This window comes from Asterias amurensis, chromosome 22 (genome assembly GCF_032118995.1).
Source record: "Asterias amurensis chromosome 22, ASM3211899v1".
Taxonomy (NCBI): Eukaryota; Metazoa; Echinodermata; class Asteroidea; order Forcipulatida; family Asteriidae; genus Asterias; species Asterias amurensis.
Window position 1 is genome coordinate 9,884,917 of NC_092669.1, and position 13,232 is coordinate 9,898,148.

The following is a 13,232-nucleotide window of genomic DNA, read 5'->3' on the forward strand; positions in this document are numbered from 1 at the left end:
CGATTTTGGGGGGAAAAAAAGTGTGTTTTTTTTTTTTTTTATCCATCTTTTCAAAAGGACTGGCCTAGGAGCTTTTCCCGAATCTAACTTGTTGCTCTCGGACACTTGTAACTGTCTGTTTCATAAAACAATATTAGTGAATGCCTACCAGCGATTCTATTAATAGTGTTATCCGACCCTGTTAGTGTTAGTGTTAACACAGGTCCTCATGCAACTAATAGGTATAAGTAAGTTTGCGGTTGATTCAAACTGAAGAATTGGTGGCCTGTTTGATTTGAAATACATAGCGGCCATCCTGAGAAAAAATAGTAAATAATAGGCCCTCATCCTCCTCTTTTTTGAAAAATCCGGACGACCAACTGGTGCTTTTTGTTATTTGGCCTAACAGCGGGGAGAACAATCGTTGCGTCCAAAGAAACTATTTTCTCTGACTTTGCCTTGTTCTTGTGTGAAGTTTGATCCAATTGGGACATATTTTGGTGTGTGATTTATATTTCGTTAATTTGAAAGCTCTCCCGAAAATTATGGAAAACATTACTGTAAAAATAATATTATTTTTCCCGGTTTAAAAATGTTAATGTTTTCAATGAAATGCTGTTGTTAAACAACTTGACGTTTCGATCAGTACCCAGTGATTGTTTTCAGTTGCTTAGATGTGAACTTTATTTGGGGTTACGAGTAACGAGCGGGACATTCATTTCAAAATTCGTGCTTAGGCTGGTTCTTCTTTGATCTTGTAACATGTCTATTTATATTCCTTATGGAGGGGAGGGCATTGACCTTGTCGACAGAGGGCGGTATAGAGGTCGAGCTCAGATTGATTATCAATATTGCTTAGCAATTTCTTTGCGCTAAGCAAAGATGAGTAGGGTGGAACCAATGCAAACTGTATCGACTTTTGGCTGGTAGGTTAACCACTGTTTTCAGGTAAACAAGATATTCTATGCTTAGAACTTTTTGTGATTTCAAGATAGGGCCATGCATTTAAAGAGCAAAAACGTTTACTAAGCAAAAATGACAAGGGCACCAGTGACACCAATGTTAACCATATGGACTTCTTGGCTGGTGTACTGTCCCAGCTAAGCAAGATAGTTATTTGCTTAACACATTTTTACGACTACATGTTTTTAAAACTTACAGCATAGTACCTTGTGCTAGTAACTTGGCCTTTCAAGTCGTCACTAAACACATTCTGAACCTGTTGTATTTTTTGTGGTACATCCCGATTTTATATTAAAAAGTATTTTTTTAAACCACGTTATAGTCTTGGTTCCAAGACCATTGGTGTTGCGCGGTCACACACAACCAAAGTTCCGATTATGCACTCACGGCAAAAACTGTACACGCTTGTAATGAACGAACGCTAGCGGGCGCTCTGTTTCTCTGGTTTCCGGATCTCACCAAGTCTTGGATATTTGCAAATTGAAGGCGTGGCAAGACTATGCAAACGAATTTTAATGTATGTGGTGAGATATAAGTCAGAGAAACAGAGCGCCCGCTAGTGTTCGTTCATTGCAAGCGTGTGCAGTTTTTGCCGTGCATAATCGGAACGTTGGTTGTGTGTGACCGCGCAACACCAATGGTCTTGGAACCAAGACTAACCACGTTACTTTAAAGGGAGCCCGTTTCCAATGTGTTATACTATCCGGTGCTCGTTGCCAAGTAAGTTTAATGCTGACATCTATTGTGAGTAATTAACAATGAGTGCCCAGCGCCTTTAATCTTAAGGAATTAAATTTGAGTATTCACATGATGTGACCAATCATATCATTTTATTCAAACCTTATCGCACTAGCTTTATAAGCAGAAATGTATGACCCTAAACTACAGTTGAATTAAAGATGCTATGTCAGATTTTTGGCACCAAACATTAAAAAATAGATTTTTTGAGCGAATGATATTTCAAAGAGTATCACCCGCTCTAACGACGAAAAAGTTTAACTTTTACTTTTACTTTTACTTTTAATGACAAAAGTTTAAAACGTTTCTTAAAAAACACATTAGAATTGGTCACGTGATATATTGTCGGGATCTCGACAAAATCTAATTTTGAGCACTTTATTTCACTGCTACTAATAATTGGCGGACTTTTTCGAGCAATGGCTCAAATGAAGCTTGTAACTTTCTCGACCCCTATCAAAATACCAATTGAATTTTAAATCAAAATTTGTGGGTCAAATCGGCCAAAAATCTGACAAAGCATCACAATCTTGTGAACATAATATTGTCGATGGCAAAATAAAGCAAAACAAGTCCTATCTTGCTGTTACAGATATAAACTGTAGGTTCCAAATGTTTTCGAAAATGGGACTGTGACAAAAGTTACTTGAATATTCATTTTGTGAGGTCATGTTGCCTGAAGTACATAATATTAACAATTTAGTTTAAAACTTACAATTTGACATTAGAAAAAGCTAAACAGCAGTAAGGCATAATATTGTTGTTAAAAATGTCAAAACGGAAAGTGTACCAAAGTTATTAATTATTTCATTCAAATAAAAGTGAATTTAAAAAAGATACATCATAAATATAGATATCATTAATATTTTCTTTGACATGTAACAGGGCTGATCCCCAAAAGTGGGGAAAAATGTTTTGTCATCTCCCGGACTCAGTTTACGTCGTATTTGAATACAAGGGGCGAATTGAGTTCGGCGTATTGGGTTGTAAAATGCCTTGACTGTTGTTGAACAGACATTTTAAAGTATAATGATTCTCAATATCCCTTGAAACTGTGTGGAGTTACTGGTTTGTAAAGCCAAAGTTTTGACTCCACAAAATTGCAAACCATCTTCCGATTTATGTTTAAAGACACTGGACTCTTTTGGTAATTGTCAAAGACCAGTCTTTTCACTTGGTGTATCTAAACATATGCATAAAATAACAAACCAGTGAAAGATTGAGCTCAATTGGTCATGGAAGTTGCAAGATAATAATGAAAGAAAAAACACCCTTGTCACACGAAGGTGTGTGCTTTCAGATGCTTAATTTCGAGACTTAAACATCTAATTCTCAGGTCTCAAAATCAAATTCATGCACAATAATTCTTTCTCGAAAACTACGGTACTTCAGAGGGAGCCGTTTCTCACAATGTTTTATACTATCAACAGCTCCACAATACTCGTTACCAAGTAAGGTTTTATGCTAATAATAATTATCAAGACTACATCCGTATGGACTGTAAAGGGGGTAACCCTGTTTCAGCCCTAGGAGTAGGTGGCAACGGCCTCTGGAAAAAAATTGTAGTCCACACCTTGTGTGTCTGGCGACTAGCATACAAAAAATATTTAAAAAAATAGAGTCCACTGCCTTAAAAAAATCATTAGGAAATTAAGCCGTCTGTTCTCTGCCGATCGGCAATAGGACCTTCGTACACTCCATAGCGCCGCAGAAATTCCTGCGCATCTCGTTCACCTGTCTGGACCACTTTCTGCAGTACGTCCTTTTGTGGGGGGTTCAGGACGAACCCATACCCCCCGCGTTGCCCCCCGGAGCTGATCGGAACTCTGTACATATTGAAGGGCGAAGCTTCGAACCGTTCCTGGCTGATGTCTTTCCAGGTGGTGGTGATATTGTCTTGTGGACGATAGTGGGCGGCCTGTTTGTTCGGGGAAATTGTTATGAGGGTCCCCTCTGGAAATTGAAGATCCTCGATTCCGCCGGGGTTTGTGTTGAGAAGTGAACCATCGACCCAGAACTGGAGTTCAAGCATTCAAATTAGGATATAAAGACACAAAATTATTTTAAATTCAATTAAGAGAATATATATTATTTAATAGATGTTAAATTTGCATGGGGATAAAGCACATTAAAAGAACACGTTGCATTGGATCGGACGAGTTGGTTTTTGAAAAGCGTTTGAAACCGTTTGTTATGAAATGCAATGGTTGAAAGATATTTTAAAAGTATAATGATCCATATATCACTCGAAATTTTACGGTTTTCCTTTTACGTCGCGAACTAACACGGTCGGCCAAGAGTCAAAATTTTGACTCCACAAAATGGCCGACCGTGTTTCTTCGCGACGCAAGGCGTGCAATTTCGAGGCATGTTTGTGTGGAACATTCTATTCACCTTTAAATTATCTATCTAACCATTTGCATTTCATAACAAACGGTTTCAAATGCTTTTCAAAAGCCAACTCGACCGATCCAAGGCAACGTGTTCCTTTAAAGACCAGTCTTCTTACCAGTGTATCTCAACATATACATAAAATAACAAACATGTGAAAGTTTGAGCTCGATTGGTCGTCGGAGTTGCGAGATAACTATGAAAAAAACAAAAAACCTTGTCACTTGAAGTTGTGTGCTTTCAAACGCTTGATTTCGGAGACCTCAAATTCTAAACTTGAGGTCTCGAAATCAAACTCGTGGAAAATAACTTCTTTCTCGAAAACCACGTCCTTTCAGAGGGAGCCGCTTCTCACAATGTGTTATACTATCAACATCTCCCCATTACTCATTACAAAGTGAGGTTTTTTGCTGATAATTATTTTGAGTAATTACCAATAGTGTCCACTGCCCTGTAAAATTGTTTGTAACCTACACACCGACGTGTGTTAGCACTTTCCCTACGGTTCTGTGAACAAAATCACAAGCATTACTCGGTAAGGTTCGAACCCACGACCTTTGCAATTCTAGAGTTGATCAATTCTAAATCGCAAAGGTCGATGGGGTCGAATCCCGCCCAAGTAATATGCCTGCGATTATTTTTGTCATAAGTTGTCATCCAAGTATTTGTTTTGCAAAAAGAACCACTCGTTTTCTAAGTATAGGCGGCCTTAGGTCGACCTACGATTTTCTTGCGCCCGCAACAAACCGTCGGCAACGCACAGACAAAATATGCTCAGGTCACAACAACTGAGAAATCGTGCGCCTGCGATTGGTTCCCGACCGTCGGGATCACGTCGTATAAGTTGAAATTGTTCTACTCTTGCGACTGTTAATTTTTTCGAGCGGCAACCCTTTCAGATTGTCTTAAAATCATCGCAGCTACGCTCAGGTCGTAAGTAATCGCCGATTGAAAAGTTCCCGAAGGTCTTAGCTCAGGCGCAGTGTGATCCCAACAAGGTCTGTTGCCGACTGTTTTTTATTGACGCAAGGTCGACCTGAGGCCGGCTTAAAACATTCACTTTCATTTGGACATATTTTTTTCAATTACATTATATTTTTTATTTCAGGACCTATTGATCATTACGTATTGCCATTATTGACCTTAAGGCTCTGAACAGACGATCTTATTTACACCGTTTAAAGGCAGTGGACACTATTGGTAATTACTCAAAATATTTATTAGCATAAAACCTTTCTTGGTGACGAGTAATGGGAAGAGGTTGATGGTATAAAACATTGTGAGAAACGGCTTCCACGAATTTGATTTCGATACCTCAGGTTTAGAACTTGAGGTCTCGAAATCAACCATCTAAACGCACACAACTTCGTGTGACAAGGGTGTTTTTTCTTTCATTATTTTCTCGCAAGTTCGATGACCGATTGAGCTCAAATTTTCACAGGTTTGTTATTTTATGCATATGTTGAGATACACCAACTTTGAAGGGTAGTCTTTGACAATTACCAATAGTGTCCACTGCCTTTAATAAGTTGTTTTGGTCCATACATAGTGAACAGGTGGTCTGAATCATTACCAAAATAAACTCACCTTCCCCTGGTACGACGGGGCCTTCCAGTCACTAAACCAAGGCACATATGTACCTGCCAGCAGAACCTGTTTCGTGAAGGAAAAAAAAACAAGAGCTCACAACTTTTCAAAATGTATAGTCACTGCATTGGCTTAAAAAGAGGGCGTGAGGCGCAGTCGCCCCCACTCCTTGCTGGACCAAAACATGCACACAAAGAATGGTTCGATATATTTAACCACCCTCAAGTCTTTGCTCCCTTCCCCCCGCATAAAAAGGGGGGGAGTGTCTGATTGCAACGCAGTGTCTCTGCAAGTTAGAGGGGGCCATAAATAAGTAAGTCTCTAGCATGACGCAAATCCACGACGCCCGTTCACGAATTCCTAAAAAAAAAATTTGGCTTCGTCAGTTCTTTTGAAAACGTTGCTTTCGGTGCAGGAGCCTGAGCAGAAGACAATGCCACAGTTTAGAAAATGGCACATAAACACTTTAAAATCACAAGAGGGCGCTATGGGACGCACCACTCTTAAATTAGGCCCTTTTCAAAACCATGGATTCGGCTTTTGATTCGGCTTCAGGTACGTCTTCTAGTCTGAAGCCCTTAGCGCGAACGCAAACCACGCGCAACAGTGTCAAAACAACCGCGGGGCCAAGCTAGCCTGAGCCGAATCTGGAGCCGAAGCCGTGGATTCAAAGAGGGTCATTAGCCTACCTCTATTAATTCTTCCCTTGAGCTGAATGACGTCACAATTTTCTTCTCTCCACACGCCCAAATTTTCCCGCCAAATTCAAGAACATTTGGCTTCTTAGTCGGCTGCGGAATAATGGCCGTCGTTTTGCATCTTGGGTCAGGGGTCACTGAGACCAGTTCCATGATGGGTACGTGGAGTCGACCCGAGCAACGGACATGCGCATCGTCCTTTAAGTGTGATTGGAGGATCTTCCGGATGTCACTCATGAGGTCATATCCAGGGGTCACGGCACCAGAGGTCATAGCCGTTATTGATGCAGAAAGGTCAAAGATCGATCGCAGGTACTCCTATTTTAAAAAACACGTTATAAAATAATGTTGTTGTGAATTTTAAGAACACACTGAAAAGCAATATAAAAAAAGCTTTTGTCACTAAAATATGTGTTTTGATGAGTGGAATGTGAATAAACAGAATAAGGTGAAAGTGTCCATTTTATTAACAAATTTAACAGTAGGCCCGACCCGAGAAGGCGCTGTTCGTGACGTCAATCGAGGCGCGTTATTTGAAGAAAAAATATGTAGTCTGGCCCCACATTTGAGGTTTTTTTTATTGAACGCTCACGCGATGCTATTTGTTCAACTTACAAAATGGCCGCACAAACACACGCTGTGAGATGCCAGTTTTGTCAACTTAGAAAATGGGCCTGGGCGCATGCCGGGGCGCGTATATAGGCAAGTGCGCTCTCTAGTTCTTATATATAACTCTATGCTGTTTTGTCAACTTAGAAAATGGCCGCCTGCTCGCATACCGGGGCGCGTATTATAGGCCAGTGCGCGCTCTAGTCCTTTCTGATAAAGTCAGGGTACCAGTCTAAGTTTCATCTTACCGGTAGTCTCTCTGGTGCACTGAGCATGATGCAGGCGGTGATGGCTCCAGCCGATGTACCACCGTAGCAGTTGATCTTACGGATTAATTCTTTACCATGGTCCAGGAGGCAGATCGCTGAGCCTATGTTGTAGACCCCCATGAATGAGGTCCCTGCAAAGGTCAGATTGCAGGCGTCTGATGACATCCTGTTGGTTGACACATTAAACGCCAATAAGTAAGCAACAAAATATATACCCCCCCCCCCCCCAAGAAAAAGAGCTTGTACGTGTAGCTCTAACGTACATAAGTTCATATTTCTTTATCAAGATCATTGCGCACGAATTTTCCGAAATGTACATAAAGTAACAGATTCTCTTATGACAGTAGAAAGATTGTTCCAAATAATTGGCCAAGCTACACACCGAACGCTTTTTGACCGAGAACTTTACTTGCTCGGTGAACGTTCAAGCGAGTGATGTCAAGATGTTGACCAAAAAAGTGTAATGTGACAGTATAGAGTGGAAATATATCGAGGAGTAGTTTTGTCAAGCATTTAAAAAGACAAGAAGAACAGCAATGTTAAATTGGATTCGTTCTTTAATCGGTAACCAAGGATGTTCCATAAGTGATGGGATGTTATCTCTTGGGTGTGAAACATAAACGAGCTACACCATTTTGTAATCGTTGAACTCTTTCGAATTCATATGACGTGGCACCAAACTAAGGAGATTCTCATTATAGAAGAACTAAATTTGCACCATTGATTTTCTATCGATTCACAATTGATGAAAATGAGTAGTTCTTGCTGCCGACCTTTTAAGAAGTTAACTAAAAGCAATTGAATAATCTGATTAAATAAGACTAAGGAATGCCGAACGCTGTTGACACTTAAAGAACGTTACAGATTTAGTAAGAAACAAAAATCGTGAAGATCACAGATTTACGTAAAACTTACACAGGCTATTAATAATAACTATATAACTATAAAATCCGTTTCTCACTATGCTTTCTTTCACTGTTATCTCGCAACTTCGACGACCAATTGAGCTCAAATTTTCACAATTTTGTTATTTGATGCATTATGTTGAGATACACCATGAGGAGACTGGTCTTTGACAACTACCAATAGTGTCCAGTGTCTTCAAGAAGTTTACCCAATGCAATCGAAAGATCTTACTTAATACGGTCGACCATATGAATGTCTATCTGTTGAGATTTTACATTTTGATTGATGCATGCCGATGAAATGGAGCATAATTTCCTGAATGAAATTTAATGAGCCGGGTATTAACAAATTGAATGGACTCACCTGATGTGTCGTAATTACCAACACTGTTGTTATAAGAAGCCGTGTGCGTGCACCTGGCTGAAGTCTCTATCAGCGATAACACTCTTGCCACAACAGACTCTTTCAGTACCTAAAAATCTGTTCACGGTTTAACATGCAAACAATGGTCAATATTTACACAGATTGAATGGTGTTCTTTTGATGGTGTGAATCTGTTCCTGTTTGCACACTTACAGCTACAAGGACAGAACAGACAACTGAAGAATGTAGAAAACACCAGTCGCTATGAACAGAGTCTTCAAGACAAACATACAACACACACAACGATTTTAAGTTTGTATACACTTTGAAAACGCACGAGATTAACGGCTGCTTGTTTGTGCGAGATCACTTAAAATAATCATCAGGTGCAGCAGTTGCATGGGTGGGGCAGGATCCTGTGGCCCTTCCCTTCTCCTCAGATGATATCGAAAACATACACATAAATGGCTGGTTCGATACAATTAACACAGCCCCCCCCCCCGCAAAAAAACCAACCCAAACAAAACGAATGGAAATGTAAATTTAACCACAGTTTTACAATTAATCGAGAGGGACATGGAACTAAAGTCAGAATACATTAACGAATGGGAACGACTCTGGGAATTGATGGCAATACACACATTGCAGCATTGGAAAGTAAATAATGACTTTGAAAAACTTTTCTCTCCAAGTTTACGAGTTATTAAATGAAGTGAACACTATCGGTATTTACTCAAAATAATTATTAGCACATAACATTACTTGGTAACGAGTAATGGGGAGAGGTTAATAGTATAAAACATTGTGAGAAACGGCTCCCTCTGAAGTAACGTAGTTTTCGAGAAAGAAATAATTTTCCACGAATTGGATTTCGAGACCTCAGATTTAGAATTTGAGGTCTCGAAACCAAGCATCTGAAAGCACACAACTTCGTGTGACAAGGGTGTTTTTTCTTTCATAGTTTACTTGCAACTTTGACAACCCAATGGAGCTGAAATTTTCACAGGTTGGTTATTATGCATATGTTGAGATACACCAAGTGAGAAGACTGGTCTTTGACAATTACCAATAGTGTCCAGTGTCTTTAATGTAGTTATTAAAAAAATAAAAATATAACACTAAGTGCAATCACCTCAAATTTGAATCTGAGAAGCGTTACCGACAGTAACATTTCTTGTGTATTCCAGTTAACATTCTTCTCTGACTGGACGTCACCACAAACGGGGGTTCAACCAAACGTATATAGGGTTTGGCGTTTAGCTTCCCCGGGTCGACCCCGGTACGTGGCGTTTTTTTCTTTCCAGGACGAACGTGTGCAGATAGTTACCCACGTTCGTCCTGGGAAAAAAAACACCACACACCGGGGTCGACCCAGGGAAGCTAAACGAACGCACCCATATTAAATGTGCAGGACAAAGCTATGGCCTCCACGTGTGTATAAGTACACAATCTAACACAACTTCTCAACAATTGTTTTATCGATTGGAATTATTAGTCTTCCAGACGTTTAAAAATTACATGAGACTGACAAACACAAATCGATATTGCGGCTAAATAAATAAGCGTGTCGCAGACTGCAGATCTTTTCAGAACATGACACAATGAGGCAAAACGAGTGAACATTAAAGGGACACGTTGCCTTGGATTGGGCAAGTTGGTCTATGAAAAGTGTTTGAAACCGTTTGTAAGAAAATGCATATGGTTCACACAAATTATTATGTCTCAAATGATTTTCCTTATTCGTCTTGAACAACCATTGCACGCCATTTTGTGGAGTCTAGTCTGGAACTTCGACACAAGTTATTGTGTGGATCATTATTTTCTACTTTTAAAACATTTTTCCAACCAGATGCATTTCATAACAAACGGTTTCAAACACTTTTCATAGACCAACTCGCCCAATAGAGTGAACGCCGGGTAAGTTCAACTCGATCTAGAGTGAAGTTCGTTTTCACTCAAAAAGAGTGAAACAAAAAATTGACTTCAAAAGGGCGAAACTGACACCATTCGAAAAAGAAAAGGCGAAGTTGATCAAATCAACCAATTAACCTACTTTTGTGGTCATATTCAAATGGACAATTTGTTCCGTCGCTACAAGTTTATCTTTCCCCTAGCCCTGACTGCCTTACACTTTCGTATTTTTGTATCTGTGTACGCGTTATACAGAGGAAGAGTTCTATACAGGGCTACCTTTCCCCGTACATTTTATTAGTCAAAATTTGACAACAAGCACCTTTTCCCCAACACTGTTACAAAAATATCAACCATGCAAAGAATTTTCTGTGGGTGATTTCTCTCTGACTTTACTAAATATCTCCTACTATATTGTATGACAACAGGCAACTCATTTTGCCCAACATCGTTACCCAAAATATCCACTGCAGTCACTGCAGTCACCCATGCAAGGAATTTGCTACCCCCGGAGTTTCATTGTGAGTTAGAGGTTATGTTGCCATGGCTCCCGGCAACAAAGTGAACCCTATGGGGTGCTAAACTCACTGAGGGTGATCGATTGGCTATTCATGGTCGAACTGGGTTTACACAAAACAACACCTGATGATGATATACAGGAACACTGATTGCGGGATTTGTATCCCATAGTTATCGTGTCACATAGTTTGTGTGTTGAATCGTTCGACTGGGGTGGATTTCACAGAGTCAAGACTAGTCTTATCTCAAGTTAGGACGAATTACTCGTCCTACACTAGCCTTCGGTTTTCAATTAACTCCTAATGGGTCATAGACTTTAGTTCAAAGTTAGCATCATCTTTGTGAAATCGACCCCTGGTACATGAGCACAGCCACACTCAAGGATAGCTTACACACTTTGTTTAGTGTCCATATTTTATGAGCAAAAGTTTGAAAATCACTGTGTGGCAGCAGTTATTTTTATGTCAGTTTAACAGTCGCTGTGTCAATGATGAATTGAAGTGCTTGATGGGGTTTGTAGAATACAAGATCTGCAATTAGAGTTTCTCAATTATGTATCTGTTGTTCATTTGGTTTTTTGGTTTTTTAAGAAAGGTTATCCAATATTGGGGATGTGCGCATGTACTATCCTATGTCAACAAACTGCAAATTGGTGAGCTTTCTTGGCTAAAATCGCAAAAAGGACATAAAATGTTTCACGACACAGCTAATCCCATTGCAATACATCAACATGGTGTGTATTTACCAAAACAAGTCAGTGGAACAGCAAAAGTAGTGCAAAAACATCAATGTATTTATAAATAGGGCATACTCGCCATTGGTGTAATAATTTGGCACTATAGCTCTGTAAGGTTGCAGCTGGGCCTCACACATTGAGCAGACGACACTAACCTTTTACAGTTCTGGTAAAATATTAGGCCAGTAGTTGGCCTATTTTTTCTTTTAAGCAAAGCTCGATAGGATTGTCATTGCTCTATAGTCAGAATAAACACCTTACCTCAATGCTCAAAGTTTCACTTTCAGCTCCAATGCAGGTCAACTAAATTCACCATAAATCAACGCACGGTCCATTGGTGTGATAGGTACCCTTCTATTTACAGGCAGAGTGATAACGTGAAAATGACGTATCAAAAGCTGACGGGCACGTAGCCTTCAGTCAAGGCGCACGCGGTGGCGGTGCATGTCACGCACCTATTTGGCCGCTCGCGCTGGTGTTTTTTTTCGTTCGTGACTTTTGGGGTCGTGTGTGACATCCAGGAGGTGCCGCGTGCGCCTTGACTAAAGGCTAACGGGCAAGGTGTACGCGATCCTGGCAAGTGGAAAGCTGGCGATTGCGGCTGGAGAGAAAGACTATAGGTAACAAAAGCGAGCCTTGGTAACGCATGGTCATGAATTATAGACTACCCGAGTGGAGACTAGTTCTCGTTTTGTTTAAAATTGATGAAGTTATAAATAAGTAATTTGAGGTGGGTCAATACAGCAAGGGTGTTTTCCCCCATTATTCTCTTGCAACTTCAAGCCCAAACTGAGCCAAAATTTACACACGTTTGTTAGTGTATGCATTATGTCGAGCCAACTGAGAATAAGTTATTGGTCTTTTTTTTTTTTTTGGGGGGGGGGGGGGTCGCTGCAGTTGTTGAGACATTATTACTTGCGAGTCCAAAACCCAATGGTTGAAACAGTGAAACTCAACAATGGACTTTTCCCAATAGTTTCTTGTAACTTTGATAATCGACTGATAAGCCAAGTTATAACACACCTCTTGCTTGTTCTGTATTCTGGTTGGCTGAAACACAGTCACGTGGGATGAACTATAGTATAGTGATCGCGCGCGCGTGTTTTGCGGGATCCCGAGCGGGCACTAGTCTTTGAAAATAGTGCCCGGTTACAGAGCCCTCTCTGGACTTGAACCGTGAACAGCAATTACGAAACTTTCTTTCTTTTCCAGATTTCTGTTCTTATTTCACATTTAAGACCGAGCTGTGGTATATAAAACACATATTGACTGGCATAATTCGGTAACTAGTGTAAGTCTATTCCCCCTGTGAGTGACCAGAAGAGGTACCCATTTACCTCGGCATTCGGCCTCGGGAAATAGGTCGCTCTTCTGGTCACTCAAAGTCCCTCGTGGGAATAGACGTATACTAGTTACCTCGTTGTCAGTCAATGATCTATTTCGTCAGAAACCCCACTAATGTTATGGCGTCCCACAAGGACCGGCCAATGGACCCCACGATTTCACCTACACAATTTGCCATGTTGTAATAATAGTATTGGATTTCAAAGTCAAAATCTAGTT

At 40.2% G+C, this 13,232-nt stretch overlaps 1 protein-coding gene across 1 annotated transcript; it reads right to left on the reverse strand.

Moving 5' to 3' along the window:
* Positions 1-1,753: 1,753 nt before the first annotated feature.
* Positions 1,754-12,043, reverse strand: LOC139953667 (patatin-like phospholipase domain-containing protein 4). The gene is made up of 6 exons (XM_071953173.1): positions 11,931-12,043; positions 8,504-8,620; positions 7,214-7,400; positions 6,348-6,674; positions 5,659-5,724; positions 1,754-3,697 (listed from the first exon to the last, which is right to left on the reverse strand). Exons 3-6 carry the CDS (start codon positions 7,397-7,399, stop codon positions 3,323-3,325), a joined length of 954 nt encoding a protein of 317 aa, XP_071809274.1. The 5' UTR covers position 7,400; positions 8,504-8,620; positions 11,931-12,043; the 3' UTR covers positions 1,754-3,322.
* Positions 12,044-13,232: the final 1,189 nt, after the last annotated feature.